The sequence below is a fragment of the Pseudonaja textilis genome, chromosome 11 (genome assembly GCF_049901715.1).
Source record: "Pseudonaja textilis isolate UNSWEBS1 chromosome 11, rPseTex1.2, whole genome shotgun sequence".
Taxonomy (NCBI): Eukaryota; Metazoa; Chordata; class Lepidosauria; order Squamata; family Elapidae; genus Pseudonaja; species Pseudonaja textilis.
Genome location: NC_142000.1, coordinates 7336462 through 7362638, shown reverse-complemented (window position 1 = coordinate 7362638; position 26177 = coordinate 7336462). Strand labels below are relative to the sequence as shown.

Sequence of the window (26177 nt, the reverse complement as noted above, 5' to 3'; positions counted from 1 at the left end):
TATTGCTTTATTGCAGTGTTTTACCTATGCATGGCTTACTATTTAAAAAAAAAAAAGGATTTTATTATAAAAAGACTGTAGTAAACTCTACAAATGTTCTTTGTTCTACAAATCATATTAGATGTTCTTCTGATGAAGACAAAATCCACAAAAAATCACGGGTCTAGCAGGATAAACTCATAAAACAATATTTAAAAAGATCTTGTTATTGTTATCTGATACCAGTGGTGAACATGACATGATTATTAGGGCATGCCAAAAAACCCAAGAGAGTTTGGAATAGACACAACTAATTTGTTTTGTGGTTGTTATATGCCATAAACCTGTCCTTATGTATGTCTATCATTAACTTGATGAGTCTTCTTGCCAATAACCCTAGAATATGTCTTGACAATACTCAACATATTGCTTCTTCCAGTTTCTACATTATATATATATAATGTACATTATATATATATATAATGTACATTATATATATATAATGTACTATATATATATACACACACATTTCTAGTCCATAAGCAATATTTGTTATCTGCATACCAATACATAGCCAGGTTTCTAATTGCAGTTATTCTGAGAATGCAGAAAATGTACTTTCACAGCTGATTTTTTTTAAAAAAAACAACAACCCACCAGCCATGCATTCTCAAAATGAGACTTGCTGTAAGCACAGATTAGTCATCCAAAATTCATCTCAAAATATATGCAATGCAGTAGATTCATACTGCATTGAGTTATAAACTATTGCTTGGAAGGAAAATCTTCTTCCTCATGCTAGTCTCGTTGGAAATGTGGTATAAAACTGAAAATTGAATGAGTTTGCACATACCCAAAAATACACTTTTAGTGAACTGTGGGGGTGTAAAAACCCCTGATTTTAGATATGTGAATCTAATAGAAACATTTTAGTAGCAGGCTGTTGGGTTTAGCTTGGTGTCATGCATATCAAGAGTTTAGTGCTGGAAATGTTGGAAGGAAAAAGAGGATAACCAGCAGCAAGGTGAGGGACTCAGCTATCCTAGTGATGGATGGGCTGTTGGAAATACCAACTGGAAAGAATATTTGTAGGTCAGGGTTGAACTGTGAGGTCCTTGTAACTCTCTGAATCTCATTGCTTTCTTACAGACATTTGCTAGCACTGAAGATGTTACCTATTTGGATAATGATACATCTGCAAGAAAACCGAGATGGACCGGTTGCTTTCATGGTGTGGAGACAATAACACCAATAAAACCCAGGAGCTTATAGTGGACTATAGAAGGAACAGATTAGACATCCAGCCCTTGCTTATCAGTGGAGACCGAGTGGAAAAGAGGACCTGACCTGGGGCGCTCACATTGCAGCACAAAAGGGCCCAGCAGAGATTATACTAACTGAGACTTCTCAGAAAACAACAACTGAATGAAAAACAGCTGGTGACCTTCTACCACTGCACCATAGGGAGTATTTTAACCTCTGGATGGTTTGCCAATTGCACAGTGGCAGGTAGGACAGCACTCCAGATGGTTAATGTCATTGCCCAGAGGATCATTGGTTGCCCTCTCCCCGTTTTAAGAGAACTGTATAGCTCCTGCGCCTTAAGAAAGTTCAAAACATTCTTAAAGATCCATCTGGGCATCCTTTTTTTTTTTTTAACTATTACCATCTGGCAGAAGATACAGGATAATAAAACAAAGACATATGATAAGGCAGGAAAAGGTACAAACTGGTATGTTTCGGTAACTATTACTGATCCCCATTGTCACTGGATCCCAGGAAATATGTACTTAATGGTACTTGGTATTTTCTTTAGGATTAGCCATCTCAAGCAGGAACAGTTTTAGAGACTCCCTCCAAAAAATAACGGATAGGACCACAGCAAAAACTCAAATCGATTTCATTTGATTAAATTTAATTAAAGTTAAATAAAGATAACAGAATCACTTTGCAGTCAGGTGTAATTATTTCCCCATTTTGTCACATTAAGTCATCCAGTTTAGAAGCAACTTTAGGAGACTTTTTTTTAATTTATTTTGTCAAGCATGTACAGTATTAGATAACAGGTATATGTATAAACATAGTTATGAATACATGAAATTGATATGAATAAAAAGGAACATTATTATGGGGACAGTAGGAAATGGGTGAGGTCAACAATAGAAGCCTAAGGTTAAAGCTTTTGGGGTTTGGGGAAGAAAACACAGAGTCAGGTAGAGTATTCCAGACATTGACCACTCTATTGCTAAAGTCGTATTTCCTGCAATCAAGTTTGGTGCGATTAACCTTGAGTTTGTATCTATTGTTTGCTCTTGTGTTGTTATGGTTGAAGCTGAAGTATTCATTGACAGGTAGGACATTGCAATGTATGATTTTATATACTATACTTAGATCGGACCATAGGCGGCATAGTTCTAGTTTTCTAGGTCTAGAATTTCGAGAGTGGTGGCATAAGGTATTCTGTTACAAGTAGAGGAGTGGAGGACTCTTCTCATGAAATATCTCTGGACTCTCTTGATAGTATTAATATCCGATATGCAATGCGGGTTCCAGACAGATGAGCTATCTTCAAGAATTGGTCTCACAAATGTTTTGTATGCTCTAGTTTGCCGTACAATATTATTGGAGAGTCTATGTAAATAGTGTCTATTGCTTTGCCCTGATCGAGTTGTGTAGTCCATATATTTTTGCAGTGTAGGGGTTGCAGATTACAGGATAATTTTTTTCTGGAACCAAATTGTTTGTTAGAGAGTAGGTTGTTTGTCTCTATGTGGAGGGTAATGGATTGATTAATAATTGATTCCATGACTTTGCAGATGATGCAACATAAAGAGATTGGTCTGTAATTTATATCTTGTAATTTATATATTTATCATTTATATATTGGTCTGTAATATATATCTCTATGGATATAGAGAGTTTCAAAAGTTATGGGCAGTCATGGGAACTTGGTGCTTTAACCACCATAGAGACAGTGGTTAGAAACTGGGAGAGTATGAGTTCTAGTTCTATCTTGGGCCCAAAGTCAGCTGGATGACCTTGGCCAGTCATTCTGTCTCAGCCCTGGAAGGGGGGAATCATTATTATGTGTGTGTGTGTAAGTGTTTGTGTGTATATAAAAGAAGAAACAGACATCCTGCGATCTCCGGAACTTAAAATTACATTTATTGTACTTACTAAGCTTTTGTCAGCTTCTGCTGACATCATCAGAGTACTAAGCTACCATTACAGAGATCTCTGCCTTTATATATCATTAATCAATTTAGCCCTTGCAAATGTGATAGGCCCTTTCAACCCCTCCCATCTGTAATTAGCTCTGTTGTTTTTGCTTCCATCATGTTGGTCAAAGAAGGCTTATCTCTTGTTATTGTTTCCTCCCTTGTCCAACCCAGCCTGGACTGCTTATCTCTAGGAAGTGGTATTAAACTGCCAGCTATTGCAATTTGTTGCTTTGCTCATGACCTTGTGTTCGGCCTGCTCGTTCTTCATTAGTCCTGTCTGTTATAACTTGAGGCAGCTCTGCTGGATTACTCTGTAGTTGGACAGGCCTGGCTGTGCCTTCATAGGATGAATCCACATGCCCAGGGATGGGGGTACCATCGGTCTCTGCTCCCCAATAGGAAGTAGTCTCTGCCCCTCTTGCAGGATCTTTCCTGGTGTCTCAGTGCTTGGTAGGCTGGTGGTAGTTCGATATGCCTATTGATAGAATTGCTGTTGGAAAACCAGGCTTCTTTTAGAAGGCATCCTCCTTTAGTTATATCATGGACAACAACCTCAGCCTCTTGAAAACTGAATGTGTGATTATGCTCCTGCATATATGCCCAGATCTGAGAGCACTGTTCTTTGCACCAAACAGCCAGTTCATGTTCGTGTACTCTGGTCTATAGCATCTTGGCCATTTCCCCTACGTAATTGCTTGCACAATCACTACAGTTGACGCGGCAAACAACCAAAGATGTCTTCTCCTTGGGTAGTGTTTCCATCACTCTCATTCTTAGAGTTTGGTCCAGTTTGTGCGCCACCTTGACACCTTGCCCCAGGAGAATGCATGCAGCAGTTTCAGATACTCCCCCGTGTATACTGGAGCACCCTCCACATAGCTGTTCCACTGGCACCTTCAATGGGTTGCCAGGCCCTGGGTGTAGTACACCTTCAGATGAAAGTCCATGGAATAACCATTGTGCCTGCAGACCTGATAAAGATATGCCCACTCCTTGGCTTTGGCTGTCAGTGTACTACAATGAGTACCCTACTAAACAGTACCTGAATACAACTGACTTTATGTGCAATGGGGTGATTGCTCTCATTGTGTTGGATATGGTCTGTGCTCGTGGTTTTAAGGCTCCCATCCAGGTTGCGGCTGACTAGCACATCCAGGAAGGCCAGTGTGTTATTGGTTTCTTCTTCCATCGTAAACTGGATGTCAGGATATATGGAATAAAGGATTCTGGAGAGTGGTAATCTAGTTTCACAAATAATTAACATTCCATGGCTTTGTGACATTCACACATTCAATCTGATTTCTTTGAGGGTACCAACGAAGTGTTCCATTTTGTTGTTAGATTCACTGCAGCTTCAGCAATGCTGATAATTAAGTTTGGGGAGGGAAGGGCTGACATTTTGCCAACCGGTTTCACTGCCACTCCATTTTCTCACTCTCTAAATTAATAAAATGACATTAAATTATGAACTACACTTGGAAAAGGAAGAAGAAACAGTAGAGAAAAGGCACCACATTTGTTCCACAACTTGCTGGATCATCCTCAAAATCTAGGAACACCAAGCATGTCTCTTTCTGCTGTTTGTATCTCTTAGCAAATTAATGTGTCGCAGCTTTGAACATAAATAAGCCATAAAAAAATTACTTCTCCTGGAGTCTGCCTTCCTACTCTTGGATATCTTGCCCTGATACAGATAAATGATGGTTGTGATGATGGTGGTTTCTATTCAACTTTGCATAGATTAAAAAAATACTTTAGCAATTATTATGCATTATTTTAGACAGTCAGCTTGCTGTACTAGTTAAGGCTTTGGGATAGGGAGACCATGAATTTTAGTTTCCTCTTAGGCAACTGGGTGACCTTGAGCCAGTCACTTTCTCTCTGTTCTGGGAAGGAAGAAGCACTGGCAAACCACTTCCGAAAAACCTTGCTAAGAAAACTGCAGGGACTCATCCAGGCAGCCACTAGGAATCAACACTGACTCGAAGGATTGGGGGGACGTATTATTCCAGCAAGAAATGAAAAAAGAACAAAATACTGAAGTCTACAGAGCAAACAAAGCTGGAAGATGATGATACCACCAGTCACATTTTGAATCAACCTGTTTAATAATCTAGCCCAGTGTTTCTCAACCTTAGCCACTTTAAGTTGTATGAACTTCAGTTCCCAGAAATCTCCAATTAGCATGCAATTCTTGTTATTATTTATTTATTTACTTATTTATTTAGTATTACAACCTGTTCTGGAAGGTTCCCAATCACAAGATTGGCTATTTTTGTTTCTGTCTTATTCTGAAACAGGCCACTGAGGGAATAACACCATCAATTCGGAGCTTATCCTCCTCAGCTCTGCTGTATTAACTTGACAATCACAGAATCATATCATATCATAACACACAAAGTGTTCACTGACAGGTCCTCACCCGATTAACCTTACAACTTGAATTTTGTGTAAAAAATTTTTTATTATTATTATAGTCAATAATTAACTATCATTCATGTCAGATGGCTTTTTCTTCTCAAAGGACAAAATATGAAAGTTAGTATACTTAGTCATGTGTAAAGTGACGCAATTAATAACTGAAGCTGTATTCGGTTTGCCTCAAAGGGGTTTTTTTTGCAAATAGTGGGGTTTTTGATAACTTCTCTTTCTTTTATTTTATTTTTTGCCTTCTTTCCTTTTTCTTACCAACTCAATTTCTCTAGGCCAATCAGATGATAGTGATGAGTCAGCATCGGTTGTTCCAATGATTCAAATCAGGAACTGATTGTACAGTGATGTGAGCAATGCATTTCCCTAGTCAAAATAGTTTCACTTTGTATATGAAGAATGAAGCAACTGGTTCTTAGAATTCTTGTTACAGTCTGTTCCTTTTTTCAAGCAAATGAAATGTGTACAGTTTCAGTGCTGAAGAAGCTGTACTGTGGGATTCTTTAAAACTGTATTCTTACTGTAAATCATACCTTATGGACTATAAATTTGAGCTAAGTCATTCTGTAAGAATGAGGTGGTATAAGGAAGCAGTAAGTGGAGAACAGAATTAAATATAAGACTACAGTAGGTTTAGCTTTCATTCGTAAGTCTCTTCTGACTTGGATATCAAAAACCAAAGTTGACAATGAAATGCATATTTTTGAAGGATTTTTTTTCTCTTTAAACAAGGGAGAAGAAGAAATTATTTTTCACAATCTTCTTGGACCAAAGGAGCAAGACAAAGAGCAATATTATTGATTTTTTTTTTCTTCTGACGAGAAAAGGGTAAAAAAAAAAGTTGCAGGAAATATATCCAGATCTCCTCCGATCTAAACTTTTTTCATGTTTGAGAAGAATCAGATCTCAGCGTCCTGCTTCCAAGGTCAACTTCTGAATTTGGCGGGAGGAACAGATATATTGTCTATCCACAGGCAGCCTTAGTTATCACTCCAGTTCTCATGGCATTTTATCCAAAATGCATTCTGACTTTAAATAGACAGGTTTGCAATGTTTCCCATTTAATAAATGGTATCATGGCATTTGCAGAAATGCCAATTTGAGGGTCTTTCCTATGTTAGTTTGAGAATGAAGTTCAGATAGGTTGAAGGATTGAATAAAATCGCGGAATATCCCAAATTCAGGATTCCAATTGGAGAACTTATGACTTTGATAAGCATGTCAATGTGAGGTTACTGGTCTGTTTAAATATTCATAAGGATCATAGGCCCGTTCAATTTAAAAGCATCGCATACAAAAAAAAAAGGCTTCTCTAAAAATCTGAAAAGTCAACAAGTGCAGGGGACATATTTGTTCTGACCTAGGCTTCCCAAGATCATGAAGCAGACTCCTTGTCCTGATAAAACCCCTTTTATTTAGGATAAAGTGAATTCCTCCCCAGCACAGTCCCGGCAAACAATCTTTCATGAGATTTCACAACTACAGACCTTTATCAGGCTTGAAGAGCTGCCAGGCCAATATCTTCCAAACGCCATGCTGTAGCAACAATTGTTTGGCAAGAGGTCAGGAACAGATATTCACCCTAATGAATTGAACTAATTGTCTCCTGCAAATACCACTTCCCTTTCACTCCTATTTATTCCCAATGTATTAAAATTAGTTCTAAATGGAAAATATAATTAAGTTTCTAGAATTCTTGTAATTGGGATTAGGTGACAATTATGCTTGGAAAATGTCCATAGACTGTGACATTATTACTGAACCTCAAAAAGGATGAAAACTTTCTCTAAACATGTTTTTCATAGATAAGTTCTAATTAGAGCAATGAAATAGAGCTTACAAAAAAAAAAAAAGGCTGGATTAGTGGAAGGTAAAAATACAAAACATTTAATAGTACATCTCATATCAGTCAATAAGCTGCAAGCTAATGTACATAATAAAGTTAATGCTATGTGAATCGTTGTTGTCGGTAGATCTATTTCCTGATTGGAATTCCCCAAATGAAAGTGATAAATATATATACACATATAGAAAGGTAGAAATATTAAGAAAGTGAAACCTCCAGTAGAGAACCTCCAGTTAGATTTTTTCTCTCTCATATCTCCTTATCTGTAGAATAGAATAGAATAGAATAGAATAGAATAGAATAGAATAGAATAGAATAGAATAGAATTCTTTATTGGCCAAGTGTGATTAGACAAAGAAGGAATTTGTCTTAGTGCATGTGTTCTCAGTGTACATAAAAGAAAAGATACATTCGTCAAGAGTCAGGAATCATAAGCTACAACACTTAATAATAGTCATAGGGTACAAAGCCATCAAATCATACTAGGAAACAGTCAATATAAATCATAAGGATACAAGCAACAAAGTTACAGTCATCCAGTCACAAGTGGGAGGGGATAGGTGATAAGGAGTGATGAGAAGATTAATAGTAATAGTAACGCAGACTTTGTAAATAGCTGGACAGTGTTGAGGGAATTATTTGTTTAGCAGTGATGGCGTTCAGGGAAAAACTGTTCTTGTTCTGGTGTGCAAGGGTAGGAGTTGAAACAGTTTATATCCAGGATGTGAGTGGTCTGTAAATATGTAAATATATGTAGTTGTTAAACCAGCAACAACTTCACAGCTTTACCTGTGAAGAATATGTATCCATTAAAAACAAGGCCAAATTTCCATGATACCATGTAAATTGAACATAACTCTTCCTGATTACCTGTCTCATGAAGTCCAGCTGACCCAGGATATAATTCTTCTCTGCCATCCACCTCTATGGTACATCATCCCCACTCAAGGGAAGATTGGCCATGACTATGCTGATTTTTCAGAAAACTCTTTTCTGAGCTTCTTGACCAATCTACATTCCTGTTGAACACTCAGCTGCCTTTAATTAAACCAATCCTTTGACTGAGTCTTTTTCTCCCCTGTCTCCCAAAGTCATTCCCTCATGTCATTACAGTACCATTATATAATAAATGGAAAATCCAACTTTCTAATATCAGTTCTTTGGCAATATCCATTTCTATTGTATTTCAGATTCCCATGGTGTATATAATTTTTTAAAAGGAGCTTCCAAAGAAACGATATTTCTTTAGGATTAAAATTAAAAATCATGAAATAATTTCTCTGTAACTGAAAGGGATAATTGTGGTGCTGAGGTTTGAGCTTTACAAATCTATCACTTAAGTAAACCCACCATTTCCTCCTAACAATATGTATAAATGGATCCTATGGGTTCAAAAATATTACTGAATTCATCATAATTTTAAAGATGGAGAAATGTGACTCTAGATGTGCAAAATGCAATATCTTCCAAAACAATCTGGAAACCCAAATCAAATCAATTTGCTTGAATTATGCAATTTAGATACCTAAAATGCAGACCTATTTACTGAATTAGATCATCAATTCAAATCAAACTTGCTTATCCCTCTAAGCTACAGGGTTGGGCAGAATTCTCATCTCTATCATCTTCTGAAAGCATTGCTGCATCTAAGGAGAACAACTAGGCACAAGTCTTCTGTTCTGCAACCTATAGATTGCATTGAATCAACTTGATCTTGATCTACCTGATCCACACACTGCTAAAAACAATAAGTATGTGCTAGGCTTCAAGCATCTGTTCCTAAATGCACTGTATACATTTAAAATGTTTAAATTACATAGTATTTTCTGGTCACTGCTACTAAGGGTGTTGAGAGGACCCTGTAGTTAATGAACTGACTAGTTCTTTCTACATTCACTAGTTCCTAGGAGTTCTTCTTAAGGTCCAAAAGGTGTTTTTTTCAAAAGGCAAATGGACTTTGTTTTTCCTTGAAGACATTTCACTTCTCATCTGAGAAGCTTCAACAGTTCTGAAGAACTAAAGAATTTTCTGAAGAACTAAAGAAGCTTCCTGGATGAGAAGCAAAACATCTTCAAGGAAAACCAAAGTCCAGTTGCCGTTTGAAAAAACACCTTTGGGACCACTGTCACCTGGATGACTGAGAATCCCCACAGACATTTTTCTCAGAGGGGAAAGGTGTGAATTAAAAAAAAAGTCAGGAGAGAGAAATCACTGTATGTTCTTAGACCTGCAGTCAACAGTGCTACTTAAGACAATAAAGTTAGAATGGCATGTTGACATACTGTAGATGATAGAAGTTTCCACATAGCATGGAAGACAACTTGCATCATCTTATAATTTAGGGATGGGCAAACTGTGGGACTCTGGTGGTTGTTGAAGTACCACATCGCTTGGAAGCACACCCAATGGTGAGGAAAGCTGAAAGTTGCAGATCAACATCCTACCAGCAGTTATCCATCCTGCCACCTTTTTGTTGTCGTTGTTATTGTTCCCAGAACATCCTGTTGTCAGTCTTAAAATTGCACCCTTGGCCCTTGTTAAGTTTTTGTTCAGTACAATTCCTCTTTCATGGTGTTTGATTTTCTCCTGCCAAATATTGGTCTCATGCTGCAACCTGCCCTCAAACTTTTAAGATGAAGAACAGTTACTTATTTTTTTTTTTAAAAAAAAAAAACAGAAATAAAGACATGGCTGGAAAGGGTATTTTTCTCTGCATTTTCACAGTCACCAGTTTTATGGTTGAGCATCACAAGAATCATCGGTTCTTCAGCTTCGGGGGGGATTAAGAACTCTGAATTCCCTGCATGAATGCTCTTGAGAATTCACCAACCCAAACACCAAGAATAGCCTAATGTTCCTTGAGTTTTCCTTTCTTGTGTGTAATTTAAAGCGTAACAATGAATGGGCAGAAAGTCACCAAATTAAATTTTCTGGCGACTTAATAATATATCGAGGCTCAAATACATCTTAAGACCTTCAGAAATGTCTATCCTCCAAGTATCCTGGATTAATTTACTAGACCACAGTTCCAGCAAGAACAAAGGCACAATAGCTATTAAGCCATAGTTTCATGATTAATAAATAAAAGGTGTAATACAGCTGAGAAGAGGACAACAGGAGTTAAAGGTGTGTTTGCTCAGCTTTTAGCAATAAAATAACTCTAATCATTTTGCAGTGTTCAGTTGCCTATGCAGGATGCTTCATAAAATCAGTTCTTCCCCTAAGTACCACCATTCAGAGGCTTGGCAAGCTTTACCAAAAAAAGTGGCATCATTTTCTATTTTACATACAACCCTATTGCATTTAGGAAATTACTTACAAAAGCATACTGTGCAATCAGTATCAGCATGCGGTAGCTGTCAGGAGGCAGACTACGTCAGAAACGGTCCTACTTTAAATTGCTGCTTACCCATGAATCATTCTGAATAACTTTAGGTCACCTGCTTTCTTAACCAATGGACAACTGTCACAAGATTATTATGAGTAGCAGTGTGCAAAGATTTGAAATCTGAGACATTTCAGTGTGAAGCACTCAAGGTGGAGTTCAAAATTGCTGCTGTCCAATTTCCAATTTGTTCCATCCGTTTCAAGGTCAACAATGGTCTAGCTTCACGCTCAAAATATCTTTTTTCAAACCCCAAACACTCCTAGAAGGGTGAGGACAAGCTGCTGCAAATTCAAAAGCAGTATTTTAAGCCTGAAATATTTCAAATATAAAAATGTTTTGCATGCCACTAATTGCAAGGATAGAATGAATAGAGCTCTCTGTACTAGCCTATGCATCTGAATGAAAGGCGGGAGATAAGTACGATTAATAGATACATCACACACAATATTTGCCAGGGATATGAAATTGGGCCTTTAGAGGAAAAATCAATAGAACTGAGATAGATGTGAGAAAAAGAAGAAAAGGAGAAATTTCTAACATCTTACGAAGATTATAACTCTGCAGCTGGAAGTCTTGATAGCCTTATTACAAAATAATATATTCTGGATGAGGTCAAGCATATGTCCACTTACCAGAAGCAAATCCTGCTTATTTGTATTTGCTTGCATATTTATTAGAATCACATCTCAACATTCCTCTAGATTTGTATAAGGTTCAACCGTACAGTATTGTTTTAACACTGCAACAGCTATAAACACCAAATTGCTGGAGAAAACATTTTGACTAGTATAGGTGCTGCCTTATGTGTACCAGAAATAAATAATACAGGCATTTCATTTGCATATTTTTTTAATTTGCATTTCCAAGTTTATCTTTCAAATTAGCCTTTCTGGACAGAGTGTTACTACATGGTGGACATTGTGATGGTGATGCTAGGGATGAGGACAGCTCAAAAACAATGTACACTTTTCCAATTACAAAAATTAATAAAGCCGTAGTATTTTAAAGCATGTGTATTAGCTGTAATAAAATCATTATCGCAAACTCAAGTGATAAAGCAACTACTTTGGCCAATAAACGTCATGTCTTAAAAGCCACTTGTCTTCATTCGTTTTTAATCCCAGAGACCAAAATATGAACTTCATCTTGAAAAAAAGCCAGTAATAGCCATGGCCATTCATGACTGTTCCATTTGTCTGTAGAGATTCATGTATGTATTAATAGGGAAGATTAATTTTATTAGCTTGGGTACTGGATCTCTGTCATGGTGATATTCCAGCATAATTGTTCAGAAATGGAAATTTTATAAATCAAAGCTGTATTCAAAGCTTGGTCTCCAAGGCTATATGAGTAATGTATGGTGGATAGAGGCTGGGCACAAAATGCAAATTCACCGGTCACATTTATATCCCACCTTTCAGTTTTAAGGTTTCTAAAATGAGCTTGCAGAGTAATGTCAACCAGTCATTAAGGGAAAGGAGCGGGGAAAGAGAAGAAAGGGAAATGAGAGAGTCCATCCTCCAGTTCTTCATAGTTATGGTTCCTATGATCCTCAATTATGGTGAAAACAGCCTTTCCAAGGTAGACCAATAAATCCACCACTTATGGGACAGTTGGTCTTGTACCTTCTTTTCACAAGGTTGGGATCTCAAGAGTGTCTGAGAATAAAATGTGCCTGTTTTTGGCCTCCCCGGCCACCAGTACCACTCTGCCTGCCAAAAACAGGCCCACATGACCACCTAGCCATGCCCATCCAGTCACATGGCCCCCTAGTCATGCCCACCCAGCCAGTCTGCCCCCCAACAGTCTGAGGGACCGTGAATTGGCCCTCTGTTTAAAAAGTTTGAGGATCCCTGTTATAAGGTCTCCTGCTTGAGCAGGGGGGTGGACTAGAAGCCCCCTGAGGTCCCTTCCAACTCTGTTCTGTGTTCTACACTCTACCAATCTACTTCCTCTTTGCCATGAAATTCAAGATGCTAGTTGTGACTAAGAGTTTCCTGATGCAGGCCCAGGTTATTTGCAGATTGCCTCTCTCTGATTACTTTTGCCTGACTCATAAGATCAGATGGGATGGACATGGTTCAGATCCCATCAGTTAACCAATGTCATCTGATGGGACTCTGCCCTGTGGTTAGCAGTTCTCCTGAGATGGATGATCCTGAACCCTACCTACCTTTCAAAAGACTCATAAGACCTAGCTTATTCCCCAGGCACTGACTCAAGAGGTTGTATCCATCCTGATTGATCTGGGTTGGATAAAGTTGACTTGGGTGAAATATTCAATTATTTAAATATTTATTTATATCCTGCCTTTATTATTTGTATAACTCACCCAGAGTGGTGAACATACCTAATACTCCTTCCTCCTCCTATTTTCTCCACAGCATCAGCACTATGAGGTGGGTTGGACTGAGACTGAAGGACCAACCCAAGGTCACCCGACCGGCTTTCAGGTCTAAGGCTGGCCTAGAACTCACCGCCTCCTAGTTTCTGGCCTAGTATCTTAACCACTAGATTAAACCAGCTCTGTTTGTTTTCATGTATATTTCTCTTAAAAGCTTTCTTACATTTTTTAAAATATATTTGTTTGTTTTTAATGTTTCTTTGAGTTGTTATGCATTGTTTTTCTTTGGGCACCCTTCCCTGAGCTACTTATCAATTGGGAAACAATATAAATTGATTTAATAATAATAAAATAGATGAATGCTACTACCACCAATGTCTGTCTTTGTAAACCATAGAGAGTCTACTGGGTTTAGCAGCATGCACACCAAATAAATTTAAAATAAAAAAAATAATTGAGACTCAATTTTCAGCCTGCTTAGTTTGTTACTTATTGATGGAAGACAAGAGAAGGCAGGGGAAGAGGAAGTGTTAATTTTGGTTGGGTGTTTTAGCCTCAATATAACAAGTGTGCTACAGAAAAAAAATATTCCTATCTGTTTTACTTACTATGTCAATTTAATGAAAAAAATGTTGTGGGGTCCTTGGTGCTCTCTGAGCTTGGTTGTTTTCTTGCAAGGATGTCATTATACAGCTACGTAACATCATCAGTGCTAGAAAGATATTTTATTTTTGAATATTCTTTCAAAAAGGGAAGAGCTTTTCAGTGAAATTCTGATGGGTGCTGTAGAGTGCTTTTGCATATTCTTGGTTATGAGGTGGAAAGAGTATACTGAATACGAAACCCTGTTTTTCACTCTAAACTGGTCTCCCCAGGAATGTGTAATTCAAATACTACTACTACTAATAGAAATAGTAATAAATTCAGTCCCAGTTGTATTGATAAAATCTAAAAAAAAAAAACCTGAAGAAGGAAAACTCACTAGAACTTTAGATCTCATCTTTTCAGGCAAAGTAGTTGTCTGGTGTCATTTTTTCATTCTTTGCTTCAGCTGTGAGGTGGGAAGGATTCCAGAATATTTTTACTGTAATCCAGATGGAATCAACTTTTTATGAAATTTGAAGGAATTTCACTGCAGGAATGGCAACAATCTTTTGGCCATCTTCATGGCTTGAATTACTAAGCCAGGGATTGCTATTCACATTTATTTACTTCATTGATTGAAGGCATTCTCTTCTCGGCATTTGGATCATTTCTATTAGTTGGATTGATGATGCATAAAATCATCAAAAGGAGCAGATGAAAATGTGCTTTTCTTTTGAATTAGTGAAACATTTCAGGGGCTTGGCAGAGTACACTTATGAGGTAACTGTGAATGAAGTAGTTGAGTTTCAGGAAGCAAAGACAAGCATGAACAGAGAACAATAGGATTGGTAGGAATCTTGGAGGTCTTTTATTTCAACTCCCTGCTCAACCAGGAGACTCTAAATCATTCTGGACAATAGCTGTCCAGTCTTTTCTTGAGAACTTCTAGCATCCACAACTTCTACAGGCAACCCATTCCACTGATTAATTGTTCTGTGAGGAAATTTCTCCTTAATTCTCATTTGGCTCACTTCTAAAGATCTATCATCCATCACTTCTTCTCCTTGCTTTGGAGAATAGGTCAACCCCTTCTTCTCTGTGACAGCCCCTCAAGTACTGGAAGACTGTTATCATATCACCCCTGGCCCTTCTCTTCATTGGACTAGACATACCTAGTTCCCTCAATCATTCATTGTACACTATAGCTTCTAGACCTCTCGCCATCTTGTTGCTCTTCTCTGCACTCCCAACGTCTTTTTTGTATCGTGGTGACCAGAACTAGATGCAGCATTCCAAATTTGGTCGCAGGTGAGATATCTACGTCCCAGATGCGAAAAAGTTTTAACCCAAGTCGGAGGCATATATTTTGACCTGGAAAAAGTTCCAAGATCAATTGCTCAAACTATCCTTTAGAACACTTGAAAGAAATTGCAGCTGGTTACAAAACAGTGGTAACTAAGGTTAGAAACGGTTAGAAGCTGTGAGGGAGCTGAGCATGTACATTCTTCAAAAGGAGTGGAGATAAGATACCACAGTCCAAAAATCTGAAGGGATGTCACCTAGAAGGTGATCCAAAAGTAGAAAAATTGGCTTAAAGTAGAATCTGGCTGAACATTTGAGAGTTTTCTAGCAATTTGTCAGAGAAATTATGGTTCTTCTTTCTGACTTCAAGCATGGCTAGAACAGTGTAAAATGACCTCCACTCTCAGAATTCCCTCAGGGGAAGTTGGACTCTGTCTAGGTGTACATTCTGGTCCCTGATGCCAGACCACATCAGGTAAGGCTTATTACGAAATTTGGAAGAGTTACTCCTGACTCATTGGGACCAACCTAGGTGAGATCATCCAACAGGTTGCTCTGACCTACAACATTTCTGTTGATTCAAAATGCTTTCAAGCAGACTCAGCCTCCGCTTCATTTCCCACCATGCTGGTGAAACCTGCAGAGTGAAGCCTAGAAGATGCCACCTGGACCCTCGATAAGGCACATCCTTCTGGAACGGCAGGAATCCTCACGTTCACCTCTTGCAGATCTTCTACCCCATAAGAGAAGATCTTGAGGAAGAACAAAGAGGACCTCCCCCATATCTGAAAAAAGCCAAGACTTCACCCACACTGGTGGCACTGGAGGTTGTGTGTGGATGCCTACATATGGCTCCTCATTTGGAAGCCCACCCCAAGACTTTCTTCTTCTTCTTCTTCTTCTTCTTCTTCTTCTTCTTCTTCTTCTTCTTCTTCTTCTTCTTCTTCTTCTTCTTCTTCTTCTTCTCATTTCTTTCTCCTAATCCTCCTCTTCTTCTCATTTCTTTCTCCTAATCCTCCTCTTCTTCTCCTTCTCTCTCCTCCTCCTCCTTCCTTCTCCTCCTTCAGGTGCAGAGGGATTTCTTTCAGCAAGGCGAGCTTAGGCTGGGGAGGGGTGGGCAGCGTGGGCAACCACAGCATCCAGAAAGAGACCCTCGGCAGATCCTGCAGACTTTCCACAGGCCCCCTTCCCCCACCCCCAAAAAAGCCAACAAACCCATCCACCACACCACCCTCACCCCAGCTCCGTGGGGCGAGTCAAGGCTGCCCAGGACCGCCCCGGGCGTCCAAAGTGGCCCCAGGTGCGGGGTGGAGGTGGGTACTTTGCCCGGGCTCTGGAGGGGGGGGAGGGGGGCGGCGGCGAGGGCTGCGGGAGAACCCGCCTCCCTTTTTTAATCCCGTCGCCCCCCCGCCCTCCCCACCCACCCCGCCTGTGTCGCCTGGGCTGGGGGTGGTGGTGGGTGGTGGGGAGGTTCCTGAAGGCAGCGTCTCACGCGCGCGCGCGCGCGCGAGGGCGCGCCTTTTACCCTCCCTGGCTCACACACACACACACAGACACACAACACACACACACACACACACACGCACGCACACACACGGCACCGCCGGAGCGCTGCTCTCTGCTTCCCCGCCGCCGCTGCCGCCGCCGCCGCCGCTGCTCCCGGTTACGCCAGCCTGCCAGCCTTGCCTGCCTGCCTGCTGCCTCTCGCCCTCTGCCTTCGCCTCCGATTCTGCGCACAGGAGCCCCAAAGCCTGTCATTCTGCACGGCGGCACAGTTGTTGTCGGGTGGTTGTTTTGTTTGTTTTTTTTGTTTTTGCTTCTTCTTTTTTTCTTCTTCTTCTTCTTCTTTCCGCTCGGGTCGGCGAGCGAGTGGGGGAAAAGACACACACGCACACCCTCGCACCCACCACCCGCCAGCAAGCCCACGCAGAGCCAGCCAGCCAGCCAGCCAGCCAGCCGCGGCGAGGAGAGCGGCGCCCAGGAGAGCCCCGCTGCTGCCCATCCAACCCGCCCCCCCCCTTTTTTTTTTTCTCCCCAGCCCAGCATGGCTTCGGGGGACCTTTACGAGGTACGTCGCCCGGCGGAGCTTGGCCGGGCTTCTCCCCGAGGGCGGGCAGCCAGCCAGCCAGCCAGCCGGCGACGGGAGGCGGGCAAGGAAAAGGGAGGGGAAGGGAAGGGAGGCAGGGCGGCTTAGGGCGAGATCGAGCCCCGGCCGAGGCGGCTGGCGGGGTGGGGGGCGCTGGGGCTGCGGGCAGCTGGGGCGGCTGTTCCGCGAGCGGGGTCTCTTCGTCGGAGTTGCAGAGGAGGCGAAAAAGGCAGAGCCGGAGGAAGAGAGGGAGCGATGGAGCCCTCCCCTCCCTCTGCTGCTACTCTTCCCCTCCCCACACTTCCCGTCGGGGGAGGGGGAAGAGGCTGGGGCACGGAGTGGGGGGAGATCCCGGGATGGGGAGGGGGCAACAAGAGCTGGAGGGGAGCCTGGACGACCCCGGACGGGCGCTTTCCCCGGGGCGGAAAAAGTCCAGGTGAAGTGGCCGAAGGGGAAGCTGCGCCTGGCCGAAGTCTTGGCTGGCACCAAACTCTGCTTCTTCTTCTTCTTCCTCTTCCTCTTCTGGGAGGGCGGGGGTGGTATTGGGTGGGAGGGGGGCTGTCGAACCTTGCAAGGCAAGGAGAGTGGGAGGGGTTGATCGGGTGGGAGGAGCTCCAGGGGTACAGATGCATGCTGGATATTCGGGGTTCCCCTCCCCTCCCCTGGGGGAGGGCTCGGGTTGCAAGGAGGGTGGGGGGAGGGGTTGTCCCAGGTTGGCAGTAGTGGTTGGGAGGTCTCAGAAATGAAGGCTTCTGGGGTTGGGTGGCAGAAGACCACCAAGGGTATGGCTTTGATTGACTCGTTGGTGCTGAAGGCTAGCCTGGACTTCTCTCCATGGATTTCCAATGTAAGGAGGAGTGCAAAGACAGGAATCATCCACTGTCCAGTCTTATGGAAGGTGCTACCTTATTTATGGCTAGATTAGGTCAGTTGTGCGTGGAGTCAAGTCTTTGTAGAACCCGTCTTTGCCATGTCTACCAACAGAAAAGAATATTTGTAGCTCAGGACTGAACTGTGGGGTCTTGGAACCTCTCTGAGCTCATTGGTGTCCTTCAATCCGATCGTGTTCTTTCTTTTGGATCAGCCTTGGATCTCACCATGGTTGCCACCTCATGTGACGTAGGGACATCCGCAACCCAGCTAAAATGTCCTGCCATTATGTCTTGGGCCACTACCAGGGCACACTTGTGGCCGCATTTTTCTCTTGAAGTACCATCCCATTTGACCTCATAGCTCATCTTATGGCCTAGTTTACCTCACCTCTTCAGAGAAGAGGCAACAGATGTTCCATAACATGGAATTATATTATATTAAATACTATAATATCAGAAGTTGTGGGAGCTTCATCACTGGAAGCTTTCAAGAAGAGACTAGACTGTTATCTGTCAGAAATGGTGTAGGGTCTCCTGCTTGGGCAGTGGATTGGACTAGATGACCTACAAGGTCCCTTCCAACTCTGTTATTCTATCATTTGGGATGGTCTTCTCCATACTTTCCACAATGAAAGAGGGACTTCCTGGGAGAAGAATGATCTAAACAATTTTCCCTTGTTATCCCTCTATTTCATTCATTCATTCAGTTTTTCAGGCAACATTTTTAATTTTAGCCAATTATTGGATCAACTACTTGTTAATATTTTACTTGTGATTAATCCCAGTTGGACGTTTAGGTCATATTTTCTATTCAGCTCATGAGAAATGTGTTTATAATTCTAGAGATAAATACCCTACTTGATTGCGACAACTACTTCAAATAATTATTCTTTATCAAAAAAGTAATCTGTGTCAAAGGTGACAAGTGATATTAAACATGCCTGTATAACAGATCATGGTCTCAATCAAATATCATCCTCCCTGAGTCTATCCATTTCCTTCACATTATCTTTTAATAAAAAAAACAAAATATGCAGAGTACACAAAGAGTAGTGGATAGTAAATGAAAAAAATTAAAAGCATAAAACTTAAAAAAGGAAAGAAAAGGAAATACAGTTTACCTCAGTTTACACCAACATATTTACTATAACTCTCCATATCTTTCTCCTATTGCAATCTAGTCTTAATTCTGCCATGTCTGTACATTGATTTATCCACTGTATTATTTTTTAAATCATTAGCTTCATCCAACCACTGATTCCTTGGCCTTTTCTCTTTATCAATTCACTTTTCCTACACAGAGGTGATCTGTACTTCAAATCATTCAGGTTCCCATCCAACAACATGGCATCGTCTACCTATAAAATTATACACGCAGGTATAGCCCTACCAAAAAAACCCAAAAAAAAAGGTCTCCGAATCATCACAACTTTCCAAGTGTTTATCCATAAATACATTAAAACAACCAAGAGGACGCCCCACATCATTATCTTACCACACCAAACCAGTTATTAAGTATTCTATTTATCCTCACAAGTGTTTATTTACATTGTATACCTGCTACATCTTATTCAGCAACCAGTCCCCGGACAAAACATTCCATAAACTCAAAAGGCCTATTTATTTTATCATACGCGTTTTTTAAAAAAATATCAAATACTATACTAAAGTACAGTGGTGCCTCAGTGGGAGGCTATAATGGATACTAAAATCAAACCAACCAACCAGGGGACTTACCACACGATGCTTTGTTTTGGCCAGGAAAAAAACGTTCTACCTGCCATTTTTCCTGTCAGGGATTTTTCCAGCATGGCCGACTTCCTGTCTGCTCTCTGCGGCTGTCTCCCACTTCCTTTTGCAGGCCGCTGAATACCAAAGAAACTGCCTGAAAAACATTTTCGCATCAAAATGCATCAAGTAAATTTGAGGAGTTTTGAAGCGGCTGAATACTGAGGGGCCCCTGTACTCTAAATTTTCTCAAATTCATCTCTTAGCGACCTCCCCAAAAACAGATGTCTGTTCTGCCCACCACTCAACTAACATAAAACTACATTGTGTTTCCAAATGTTGTTCACTCCCATTGTTTCTACCTGTTCGATCAGAATTCCGCCAAAGAGCTTCTCAGGCAAATTTAATAGATTTATTTTCCTGTGGCTTTTTGTTTACGTTTGTAACACTCTTGGTATTGAGGAACAATAATGGTGTGCTTTCCAATTAAAAATAAATGCAGTCATCAGAAACGCATGAACAAAGTTACAGAAAAGAATTTGTATTGTATTTTGTATTTTATTTTATAACCTAATAAAATGTTTAAAAATAAATTTTAAAAAATCCCAACTAGATATACAACAATAATGATAACAATAATAACAATGACAACAACAACAACAACAACAATAATAATAATAATAATGATAATAATAATAATAATAATAATAATAAACAAATAACCTAGGATGCTGGCAGCAACCTGTATAAGTGCCAGTCAATAATATTTGTGACACATTTTTAAATATTCAGTTGACTGAGTTTCATGTTTAATGAATAAAGTATAATAAAGTTACAGAAATACTCCAGAAGATAACATCCATATTTTGAACACTTCTCCAATTGTTATATTATCATTTATTAAATTTATTTGCCACCCATCTCTCCATAATCCATACTTAGAATCTTTTTATTTCTCACAGTATTTATTTTTGGTTCCATCATTTGTCTTGAACGTTGAGTGATAACATTATTACCATTTTATTCTTCATCATGTCTCTGTAATTCCTATAGAAAAATTTTAAATAGTCCATTCAGCATTCACTCATTTTAGTTTTGTTTCAAATCATTTAATCACTTCTGTTTTTAATTTGACTCACTCTGCTGAAGACTCCTTGTTTACTCCTCTTTGCTCTCTTACCTTTTTTTTAAAAGTTCTGCAAAAAAGTTTCTGTATCTGTTTTTATTTTATTCAAGACAAAGTTAAAATTCAAAACTCCAAAAAATCCAAAAAAAGAAAAAAACACAAAACAATTAAGACATTTAAAAAGGTGCATCAAAAAACCCCAACATATATAAACATATTATCCTCCCTAATTAAATACTGATTAACACATTATTACAAAAATTGGTTTGCATTTACTCTGTTTTTTAGTCTTATCTTTCTTGCTGTCCTTGACATTAGTAGCTAATTTTTCCCATATGCTTACTATGCATTATCTTTCTCTCTTTCTCATATTTTTCAGTAATCATTTCCTTGCATGTGTTTTTTTCTCATCCACAGTTTCTTTCACTTCATCATCCTATCATGTATTTTATTAATTTTTGAAATCCATCTGTCTTAAAAGTTGCTAAAGTTGAGAAACGCTGCCCTGGATGACAACAAGAAATTCCTTACTGCAGTTTCATAACTCTTGTACAACTAAAGAAATATGTATTGATAATAAAGGCATGTGGAATGATTACTAACTACTCCTGCCATAAGCATTTGTCATCTTTCACAAGAAACAGTGTTGATTAAACCCCAGATTTTTAATGATAACTTAGTCAAAGTTCTTCATATAACTGAAGCAAAACACTCAATTTTTAATAAGGTGGTATTGAACATCAATCCCTTTTTCCTGAATTATGCTCATTTATTCCTAATTCCAGTGGTCCAAAATAATATAACATGTATTTATTCCATCAACATGCAAGCTCTGTGCTTTTGTACATGTTGCAATTTTACATCAGAAGCAGGGTTTTCATTGTAATACACAATGCATGTTTCATCACTTCTTCCACCTGTATATATCATCAACTATGCATGAATTCCTTGTTTTGAATTAGTTTGCATTTGAGCCTGTAAGCTTGTAATGAAAACCACAACTGGATGTTTAGTGGAAGACAGCTGTAAATGGAAGCACCTCTATCAAATTAATTATATTTCTTCTAAGCTTACGGTTTGTTTGTTTGTTTTTCTGAAATGAAAGAAGCATAGGCTTCCTTTGATAATTATTTAAGCTTTCTACAAAAAGCCAAAGGAGGCAATATGCAGTATGAAAGGAATATTTAAGATACAGTTTTAGCGTTGTGTTGTTCATTGATGTTTGCTTTTAATTAGTTGTGTGACCAATTGATATAACTTTTGATTTCTTCTGGACCAAACAGAAGCTTTCAAAGTGGCATTTCTTAAAAGTTACTATTCTCCAGTGTCATTAATGTCATGAGGTCCTCTAACCCAATTCCTTCAGTTTTTCATTGTTCATTTCTTTATAAAGTTTGTTAACTGTCTCAATCCCAGAAGATTTCAGGGGATTCCATAGAATTATGATCTTAGTTTGGTTTATCAAAAAATAAATAAATGAGATCCTTGTTGTCATTTTAGGCAAATGATTTTGCAAATGTTTATATTATTTTGTAATTTGGCGGTATTTCAGCATAGATGTCTCACCCATTTCTAAAATAAAGCATGCTTCTACAGAGTTGACATGATAGGACACTGTCCTCACCACCAACATCCTAATTTTTTAGAAATATTAACCGGTATTGTGCTTAAGGAAAGAAGAAGATTGATGGTTGATTTTATGTTCCATGTAAAACATCTATGAACATTGAGTGGAATTTTTATGTGCATGCACCAGTACTGATAAGCTTATTTGGCTAACACCAATACTAGCAAAATGCTGAGTCAACAGCTAGGAATATTAATAGATTTTCAACTTTGGATTATGCTTTTTTCCCCCTCATAAAGTCTGCTTTCAGTTATAGTAATGTGCATGTTGGAAAGCCATAAAGTAAATAAAACTCTCTTTCCCCTCTCACCTGATAATCACAATATCTAAAACTATAGCTAAAATAATATCTCAGAGTCACTGGGAATCAGGTGGCATATAAAATTGATTAATAATAATATTTTTTTAAAAAAAATCCGAGATAATCCATAACATGGGCATCAATTTATATAGTTCTTACTAAGGCTCAAACCTTCAAACCCTTATATAATATATAAGAAAAGGCCTTTCACACTGAGATACCCACATTGACTTCAGATAAACCCTATGAGGAGTACAATATCATATTCTATGGCCATGTATAGAGAGATTAATGTTTTACTATGATTGCCTTCAAGAATTATGGAATGAAGGGTCCTTGATGCTCTACCTGGGTTAATTTTTACTCCATTCATTCATTACATCCTCTTTGAAAGTGCCTGCCAACCAATACCTCCTGACAATTACCATAGATTATTTTGCTATATGAAATTAATGAAAATTCACCACATCCTGAGCCATAAGATATTCAAAGTCACCAATCCATAAAATGCACACATAGAATAATAGGTAGGTTGAGCAAAGAATATGTATTCTACAATTATTTTTCTATGTTTTTCTAAAAATATGAGAAGCTGTTTCTGCAGTTGCTGCAAATAGCTGTCAAACTTGTTCAAAACTAGATACTTTTGTTCATGTAAGCAATCTGTATCTTTTCCAGTTATAAGTTTATATGAATGGATGAAATATCTTGTGATAAGTATGTAGCTCCAGAATAGCACCTGTTGGCCAGAATTCAAGAGTAATGGAAGACATTTCCCAGTCCAGAGTACTTATTTGATACAGGTGAATATTTGTAGGTCAGGGTTGAAATGATGTGATGAAACTCTTTAATTTCACAAGATATGGACAGATTTCACGGGAAACCATGACCATCCTAGACCAAGCCAAGTCCATAAATATCGTCTTTTTTCTGATTAAAAAAAAAAGTCAGCAAATCCCATCATCTTCACCAAACATTCCTCTATTTTGAATTGCTGAATCTTTCCACCTTGGTGCATATAATAATTTCATTGCAGTTGTCATATTAAAAAAACCAACGTTCATGAATGTTTTTCCCACTGTCTGTCCATCAGTCCCAAAAGACTTCTAACCCCAATTGTGTATTAATCTTTAAAATCTTCTGAATCAGTGTAAGAATTTGAATCCAAAATTTTCTAGCATTTTTTTAGATATCCACCATGATAATATATCCCTTGCTTCTTCATAGTTCCAACATGTATTTGAAATCCCTTTACTAGGCAATTTCTCCAGAAACATATACCAACAATACATCATATAGAAAATCTCTTTAGGATTATAACAATGTAAGTTTCAATCCTTTCAATCACATATTTTCCCACTGATCCATCAATATACCATAACCAATTTTTAGCCCACTTTAAATCTTTTCACCACTTCTTCTGTTTCAAATTTCAACAGAGAAGTTTATACATTTTAACAAGAAGATGTTTATCTTTTGTACATAATTCCATTTCAAACTCAATCTAACCAATAACTCGATGCAGATACTTTCTGATGCAGATTACTGCAGGTATTAATGATAAACCGAATTAGTAGCATTGTCATAAGTGGTAGATTTCACGTTGCTGATGGATGCTTATTTAAGCTCTTGTAATTGACTTGGAAAATCTTTATACAGCCTCTATATTGCCTTCTGCTCTGTCATGTTAAGAATAATGAGTGACTCAATCATAAAGGTATTTGATCAAAAAAATAATACAGAGCAATTGTGATTACAGATATTTGAACATTTCACTGGTAAGCTCTAAATGAGGGAGGGAAATAAAAGTGTACTACTGGAAAATCACCATTAGGGTTATAAACTCAGGATTAACAATCCCAGTTTCATATCTTGACAAACAGGTATCTCTGTTTTTTAGTTTTTTGCAAAACTAACGGCCATTTAATCAGGGTATTATTAATTCACCTGCTTAAATAAATGCCGGGATTGGGCAGGCACATTAGTTTTTAAATCTGATAGTTTTGGAATAGATACGAGCATTTTTGGAGCAGAATTGAGAAGCAGCAGAACAAAAAATCCCGTTTTCTTTCCCTTTCCTTTTATTCTCAAAAAATCATTGAGAGAAATGAAAGCAGCTGATCTATTGTGTTGCTCCAACTCTGAACAGATTATCTTGCATAGTAATATCAAGCTTTAGAAAATAGCATTGCTGGTAATGGAATGCAGATCTCAAATTTGGTGGAGGTGGTTGAGCTTAGTGTGCATCTCAAGCCTATAACTTTTCTTATGATACAAAAATTTGGCTTCGGGCATCACTGTCACCACATCTTTTCATGCCACTGATGTTTACAAGCTGGTTCCTAGAAGAATAGAACCATTCATTCTGTATGGTCGGGTTCTTGAAGTAGTGAAGTTGTCTTCCTTCCTGAATTTTTTACAGTATAATAAGGTTGATATTTGTTAGTCCTCCCGGGGGAGGACTAACACATGATGATGATGATGTTGATGTTGATGATGATGATGATGATGATGATCACTTTAAACTTAATGTAAACTGCTTTAAATTTGATTGTAAAATATTTTTTGTAACTGTTCTGACCAAGGCTTCCTAAGACCATAATTAAGCACATGCTTAGTCCAAAGAACTCTTGTTTTATTTCATCGCTGGGAATTATGTTCATTCCCAGCCCGTAATGAGTCCCAAACAGTCCCTCGAGATAAGCACCCACCTTTCTCTCCTTTGAATTGCTGCCCACAACTAGAGTGCCAGATGAAGTGTAAAAAGCCAAACGAAATACAAAGTCCACACAAAGTTTCCAGGTTTAATCTGAACAGAGTGAACAACTTTGCTTCCTGCAAAGGTTTCTCTACCTTGGCACTTCCTTTATACCTTATGGGAGGGGCAATCACCTCCAAGCCTTACTCCCGAGTTACCCATTTTGTCTTTAGCTGCTCTTGCCTTCTGGGAGCTCTGTGCACACGCACACTGGGAACAGCCTCTCCTTGTTCCTCTGCCTCACTGCTACCAGATTCTGGAGGCTCTGGAGTTAGCATACAACCCTCAGATGCTCCTAGCCCCATCTCTGTATCAGAAGCAGGACCCTTGTCCAAGTCCTCCCCAGATTCCCTTTTCTTTCCCACTGTCTGATTCCACTTCCGGCTGCACCGGCTGCCAGTGAACCACAGCATTAACAGAGTGTTGAAGTCTGGAATAACTTACCCAGTTCAGTTGTTTCAGCTACTAACTTTCACAATTTTAATTCCAACTTAACTTCTGTGGATCTCACAAAATATTTAGCAGGTTCCTAAGGGGGCAAGTGTAGGTGCTAATGTGCCTATCACCCCTGTCACATTTTAGGG

The 26177-nt window shown here is 39.1% G+C and overlaps 1 protein-coding gene and 1 long non-coding RNA gene across 3 annotated transcripts in view; one reads left to right on the top strand and one right to left on the bottom strand.

The window, feature by feature from the left end:
* Positions 1–4487: 4487 nt before the first annotated feature.
* Positions 4488–21041, bottom strand: LOC148124829 (uncharacterized). Its single transcript, XR_015744946.1, has 3 exons — positions 20720–21041; positions 19791–19934; positions 4488–4638 (listed from the first exon to the last, which is right to left on the bottom strand). It is a non-coding gene; the product is annotated as an uncharacterized LOC148124829 (long non-coding RNA).
* The window catches only part of CDYL2 (chromodomain Y like 2), a 77103-nt gene continuing 67570 nt past the window's right edge, over positions 16645–26177 (top strand). The window contains exon 1 of one of the 2 annotated variants that reach the window (XM_087940560.1): positions 16645–17163. In XM_087940560.1, the coding sequence (XP_087796686.1) occupies positions 17140–17163 (24 nt within the window). In that variant the 5' untranslated portion in view covers positions 16645–17139. The remainder of the gene's footprint in view (positions 17164–26177) is intronic. The other variant, XM_026714143.2, reaches the window with a different exon arrangement.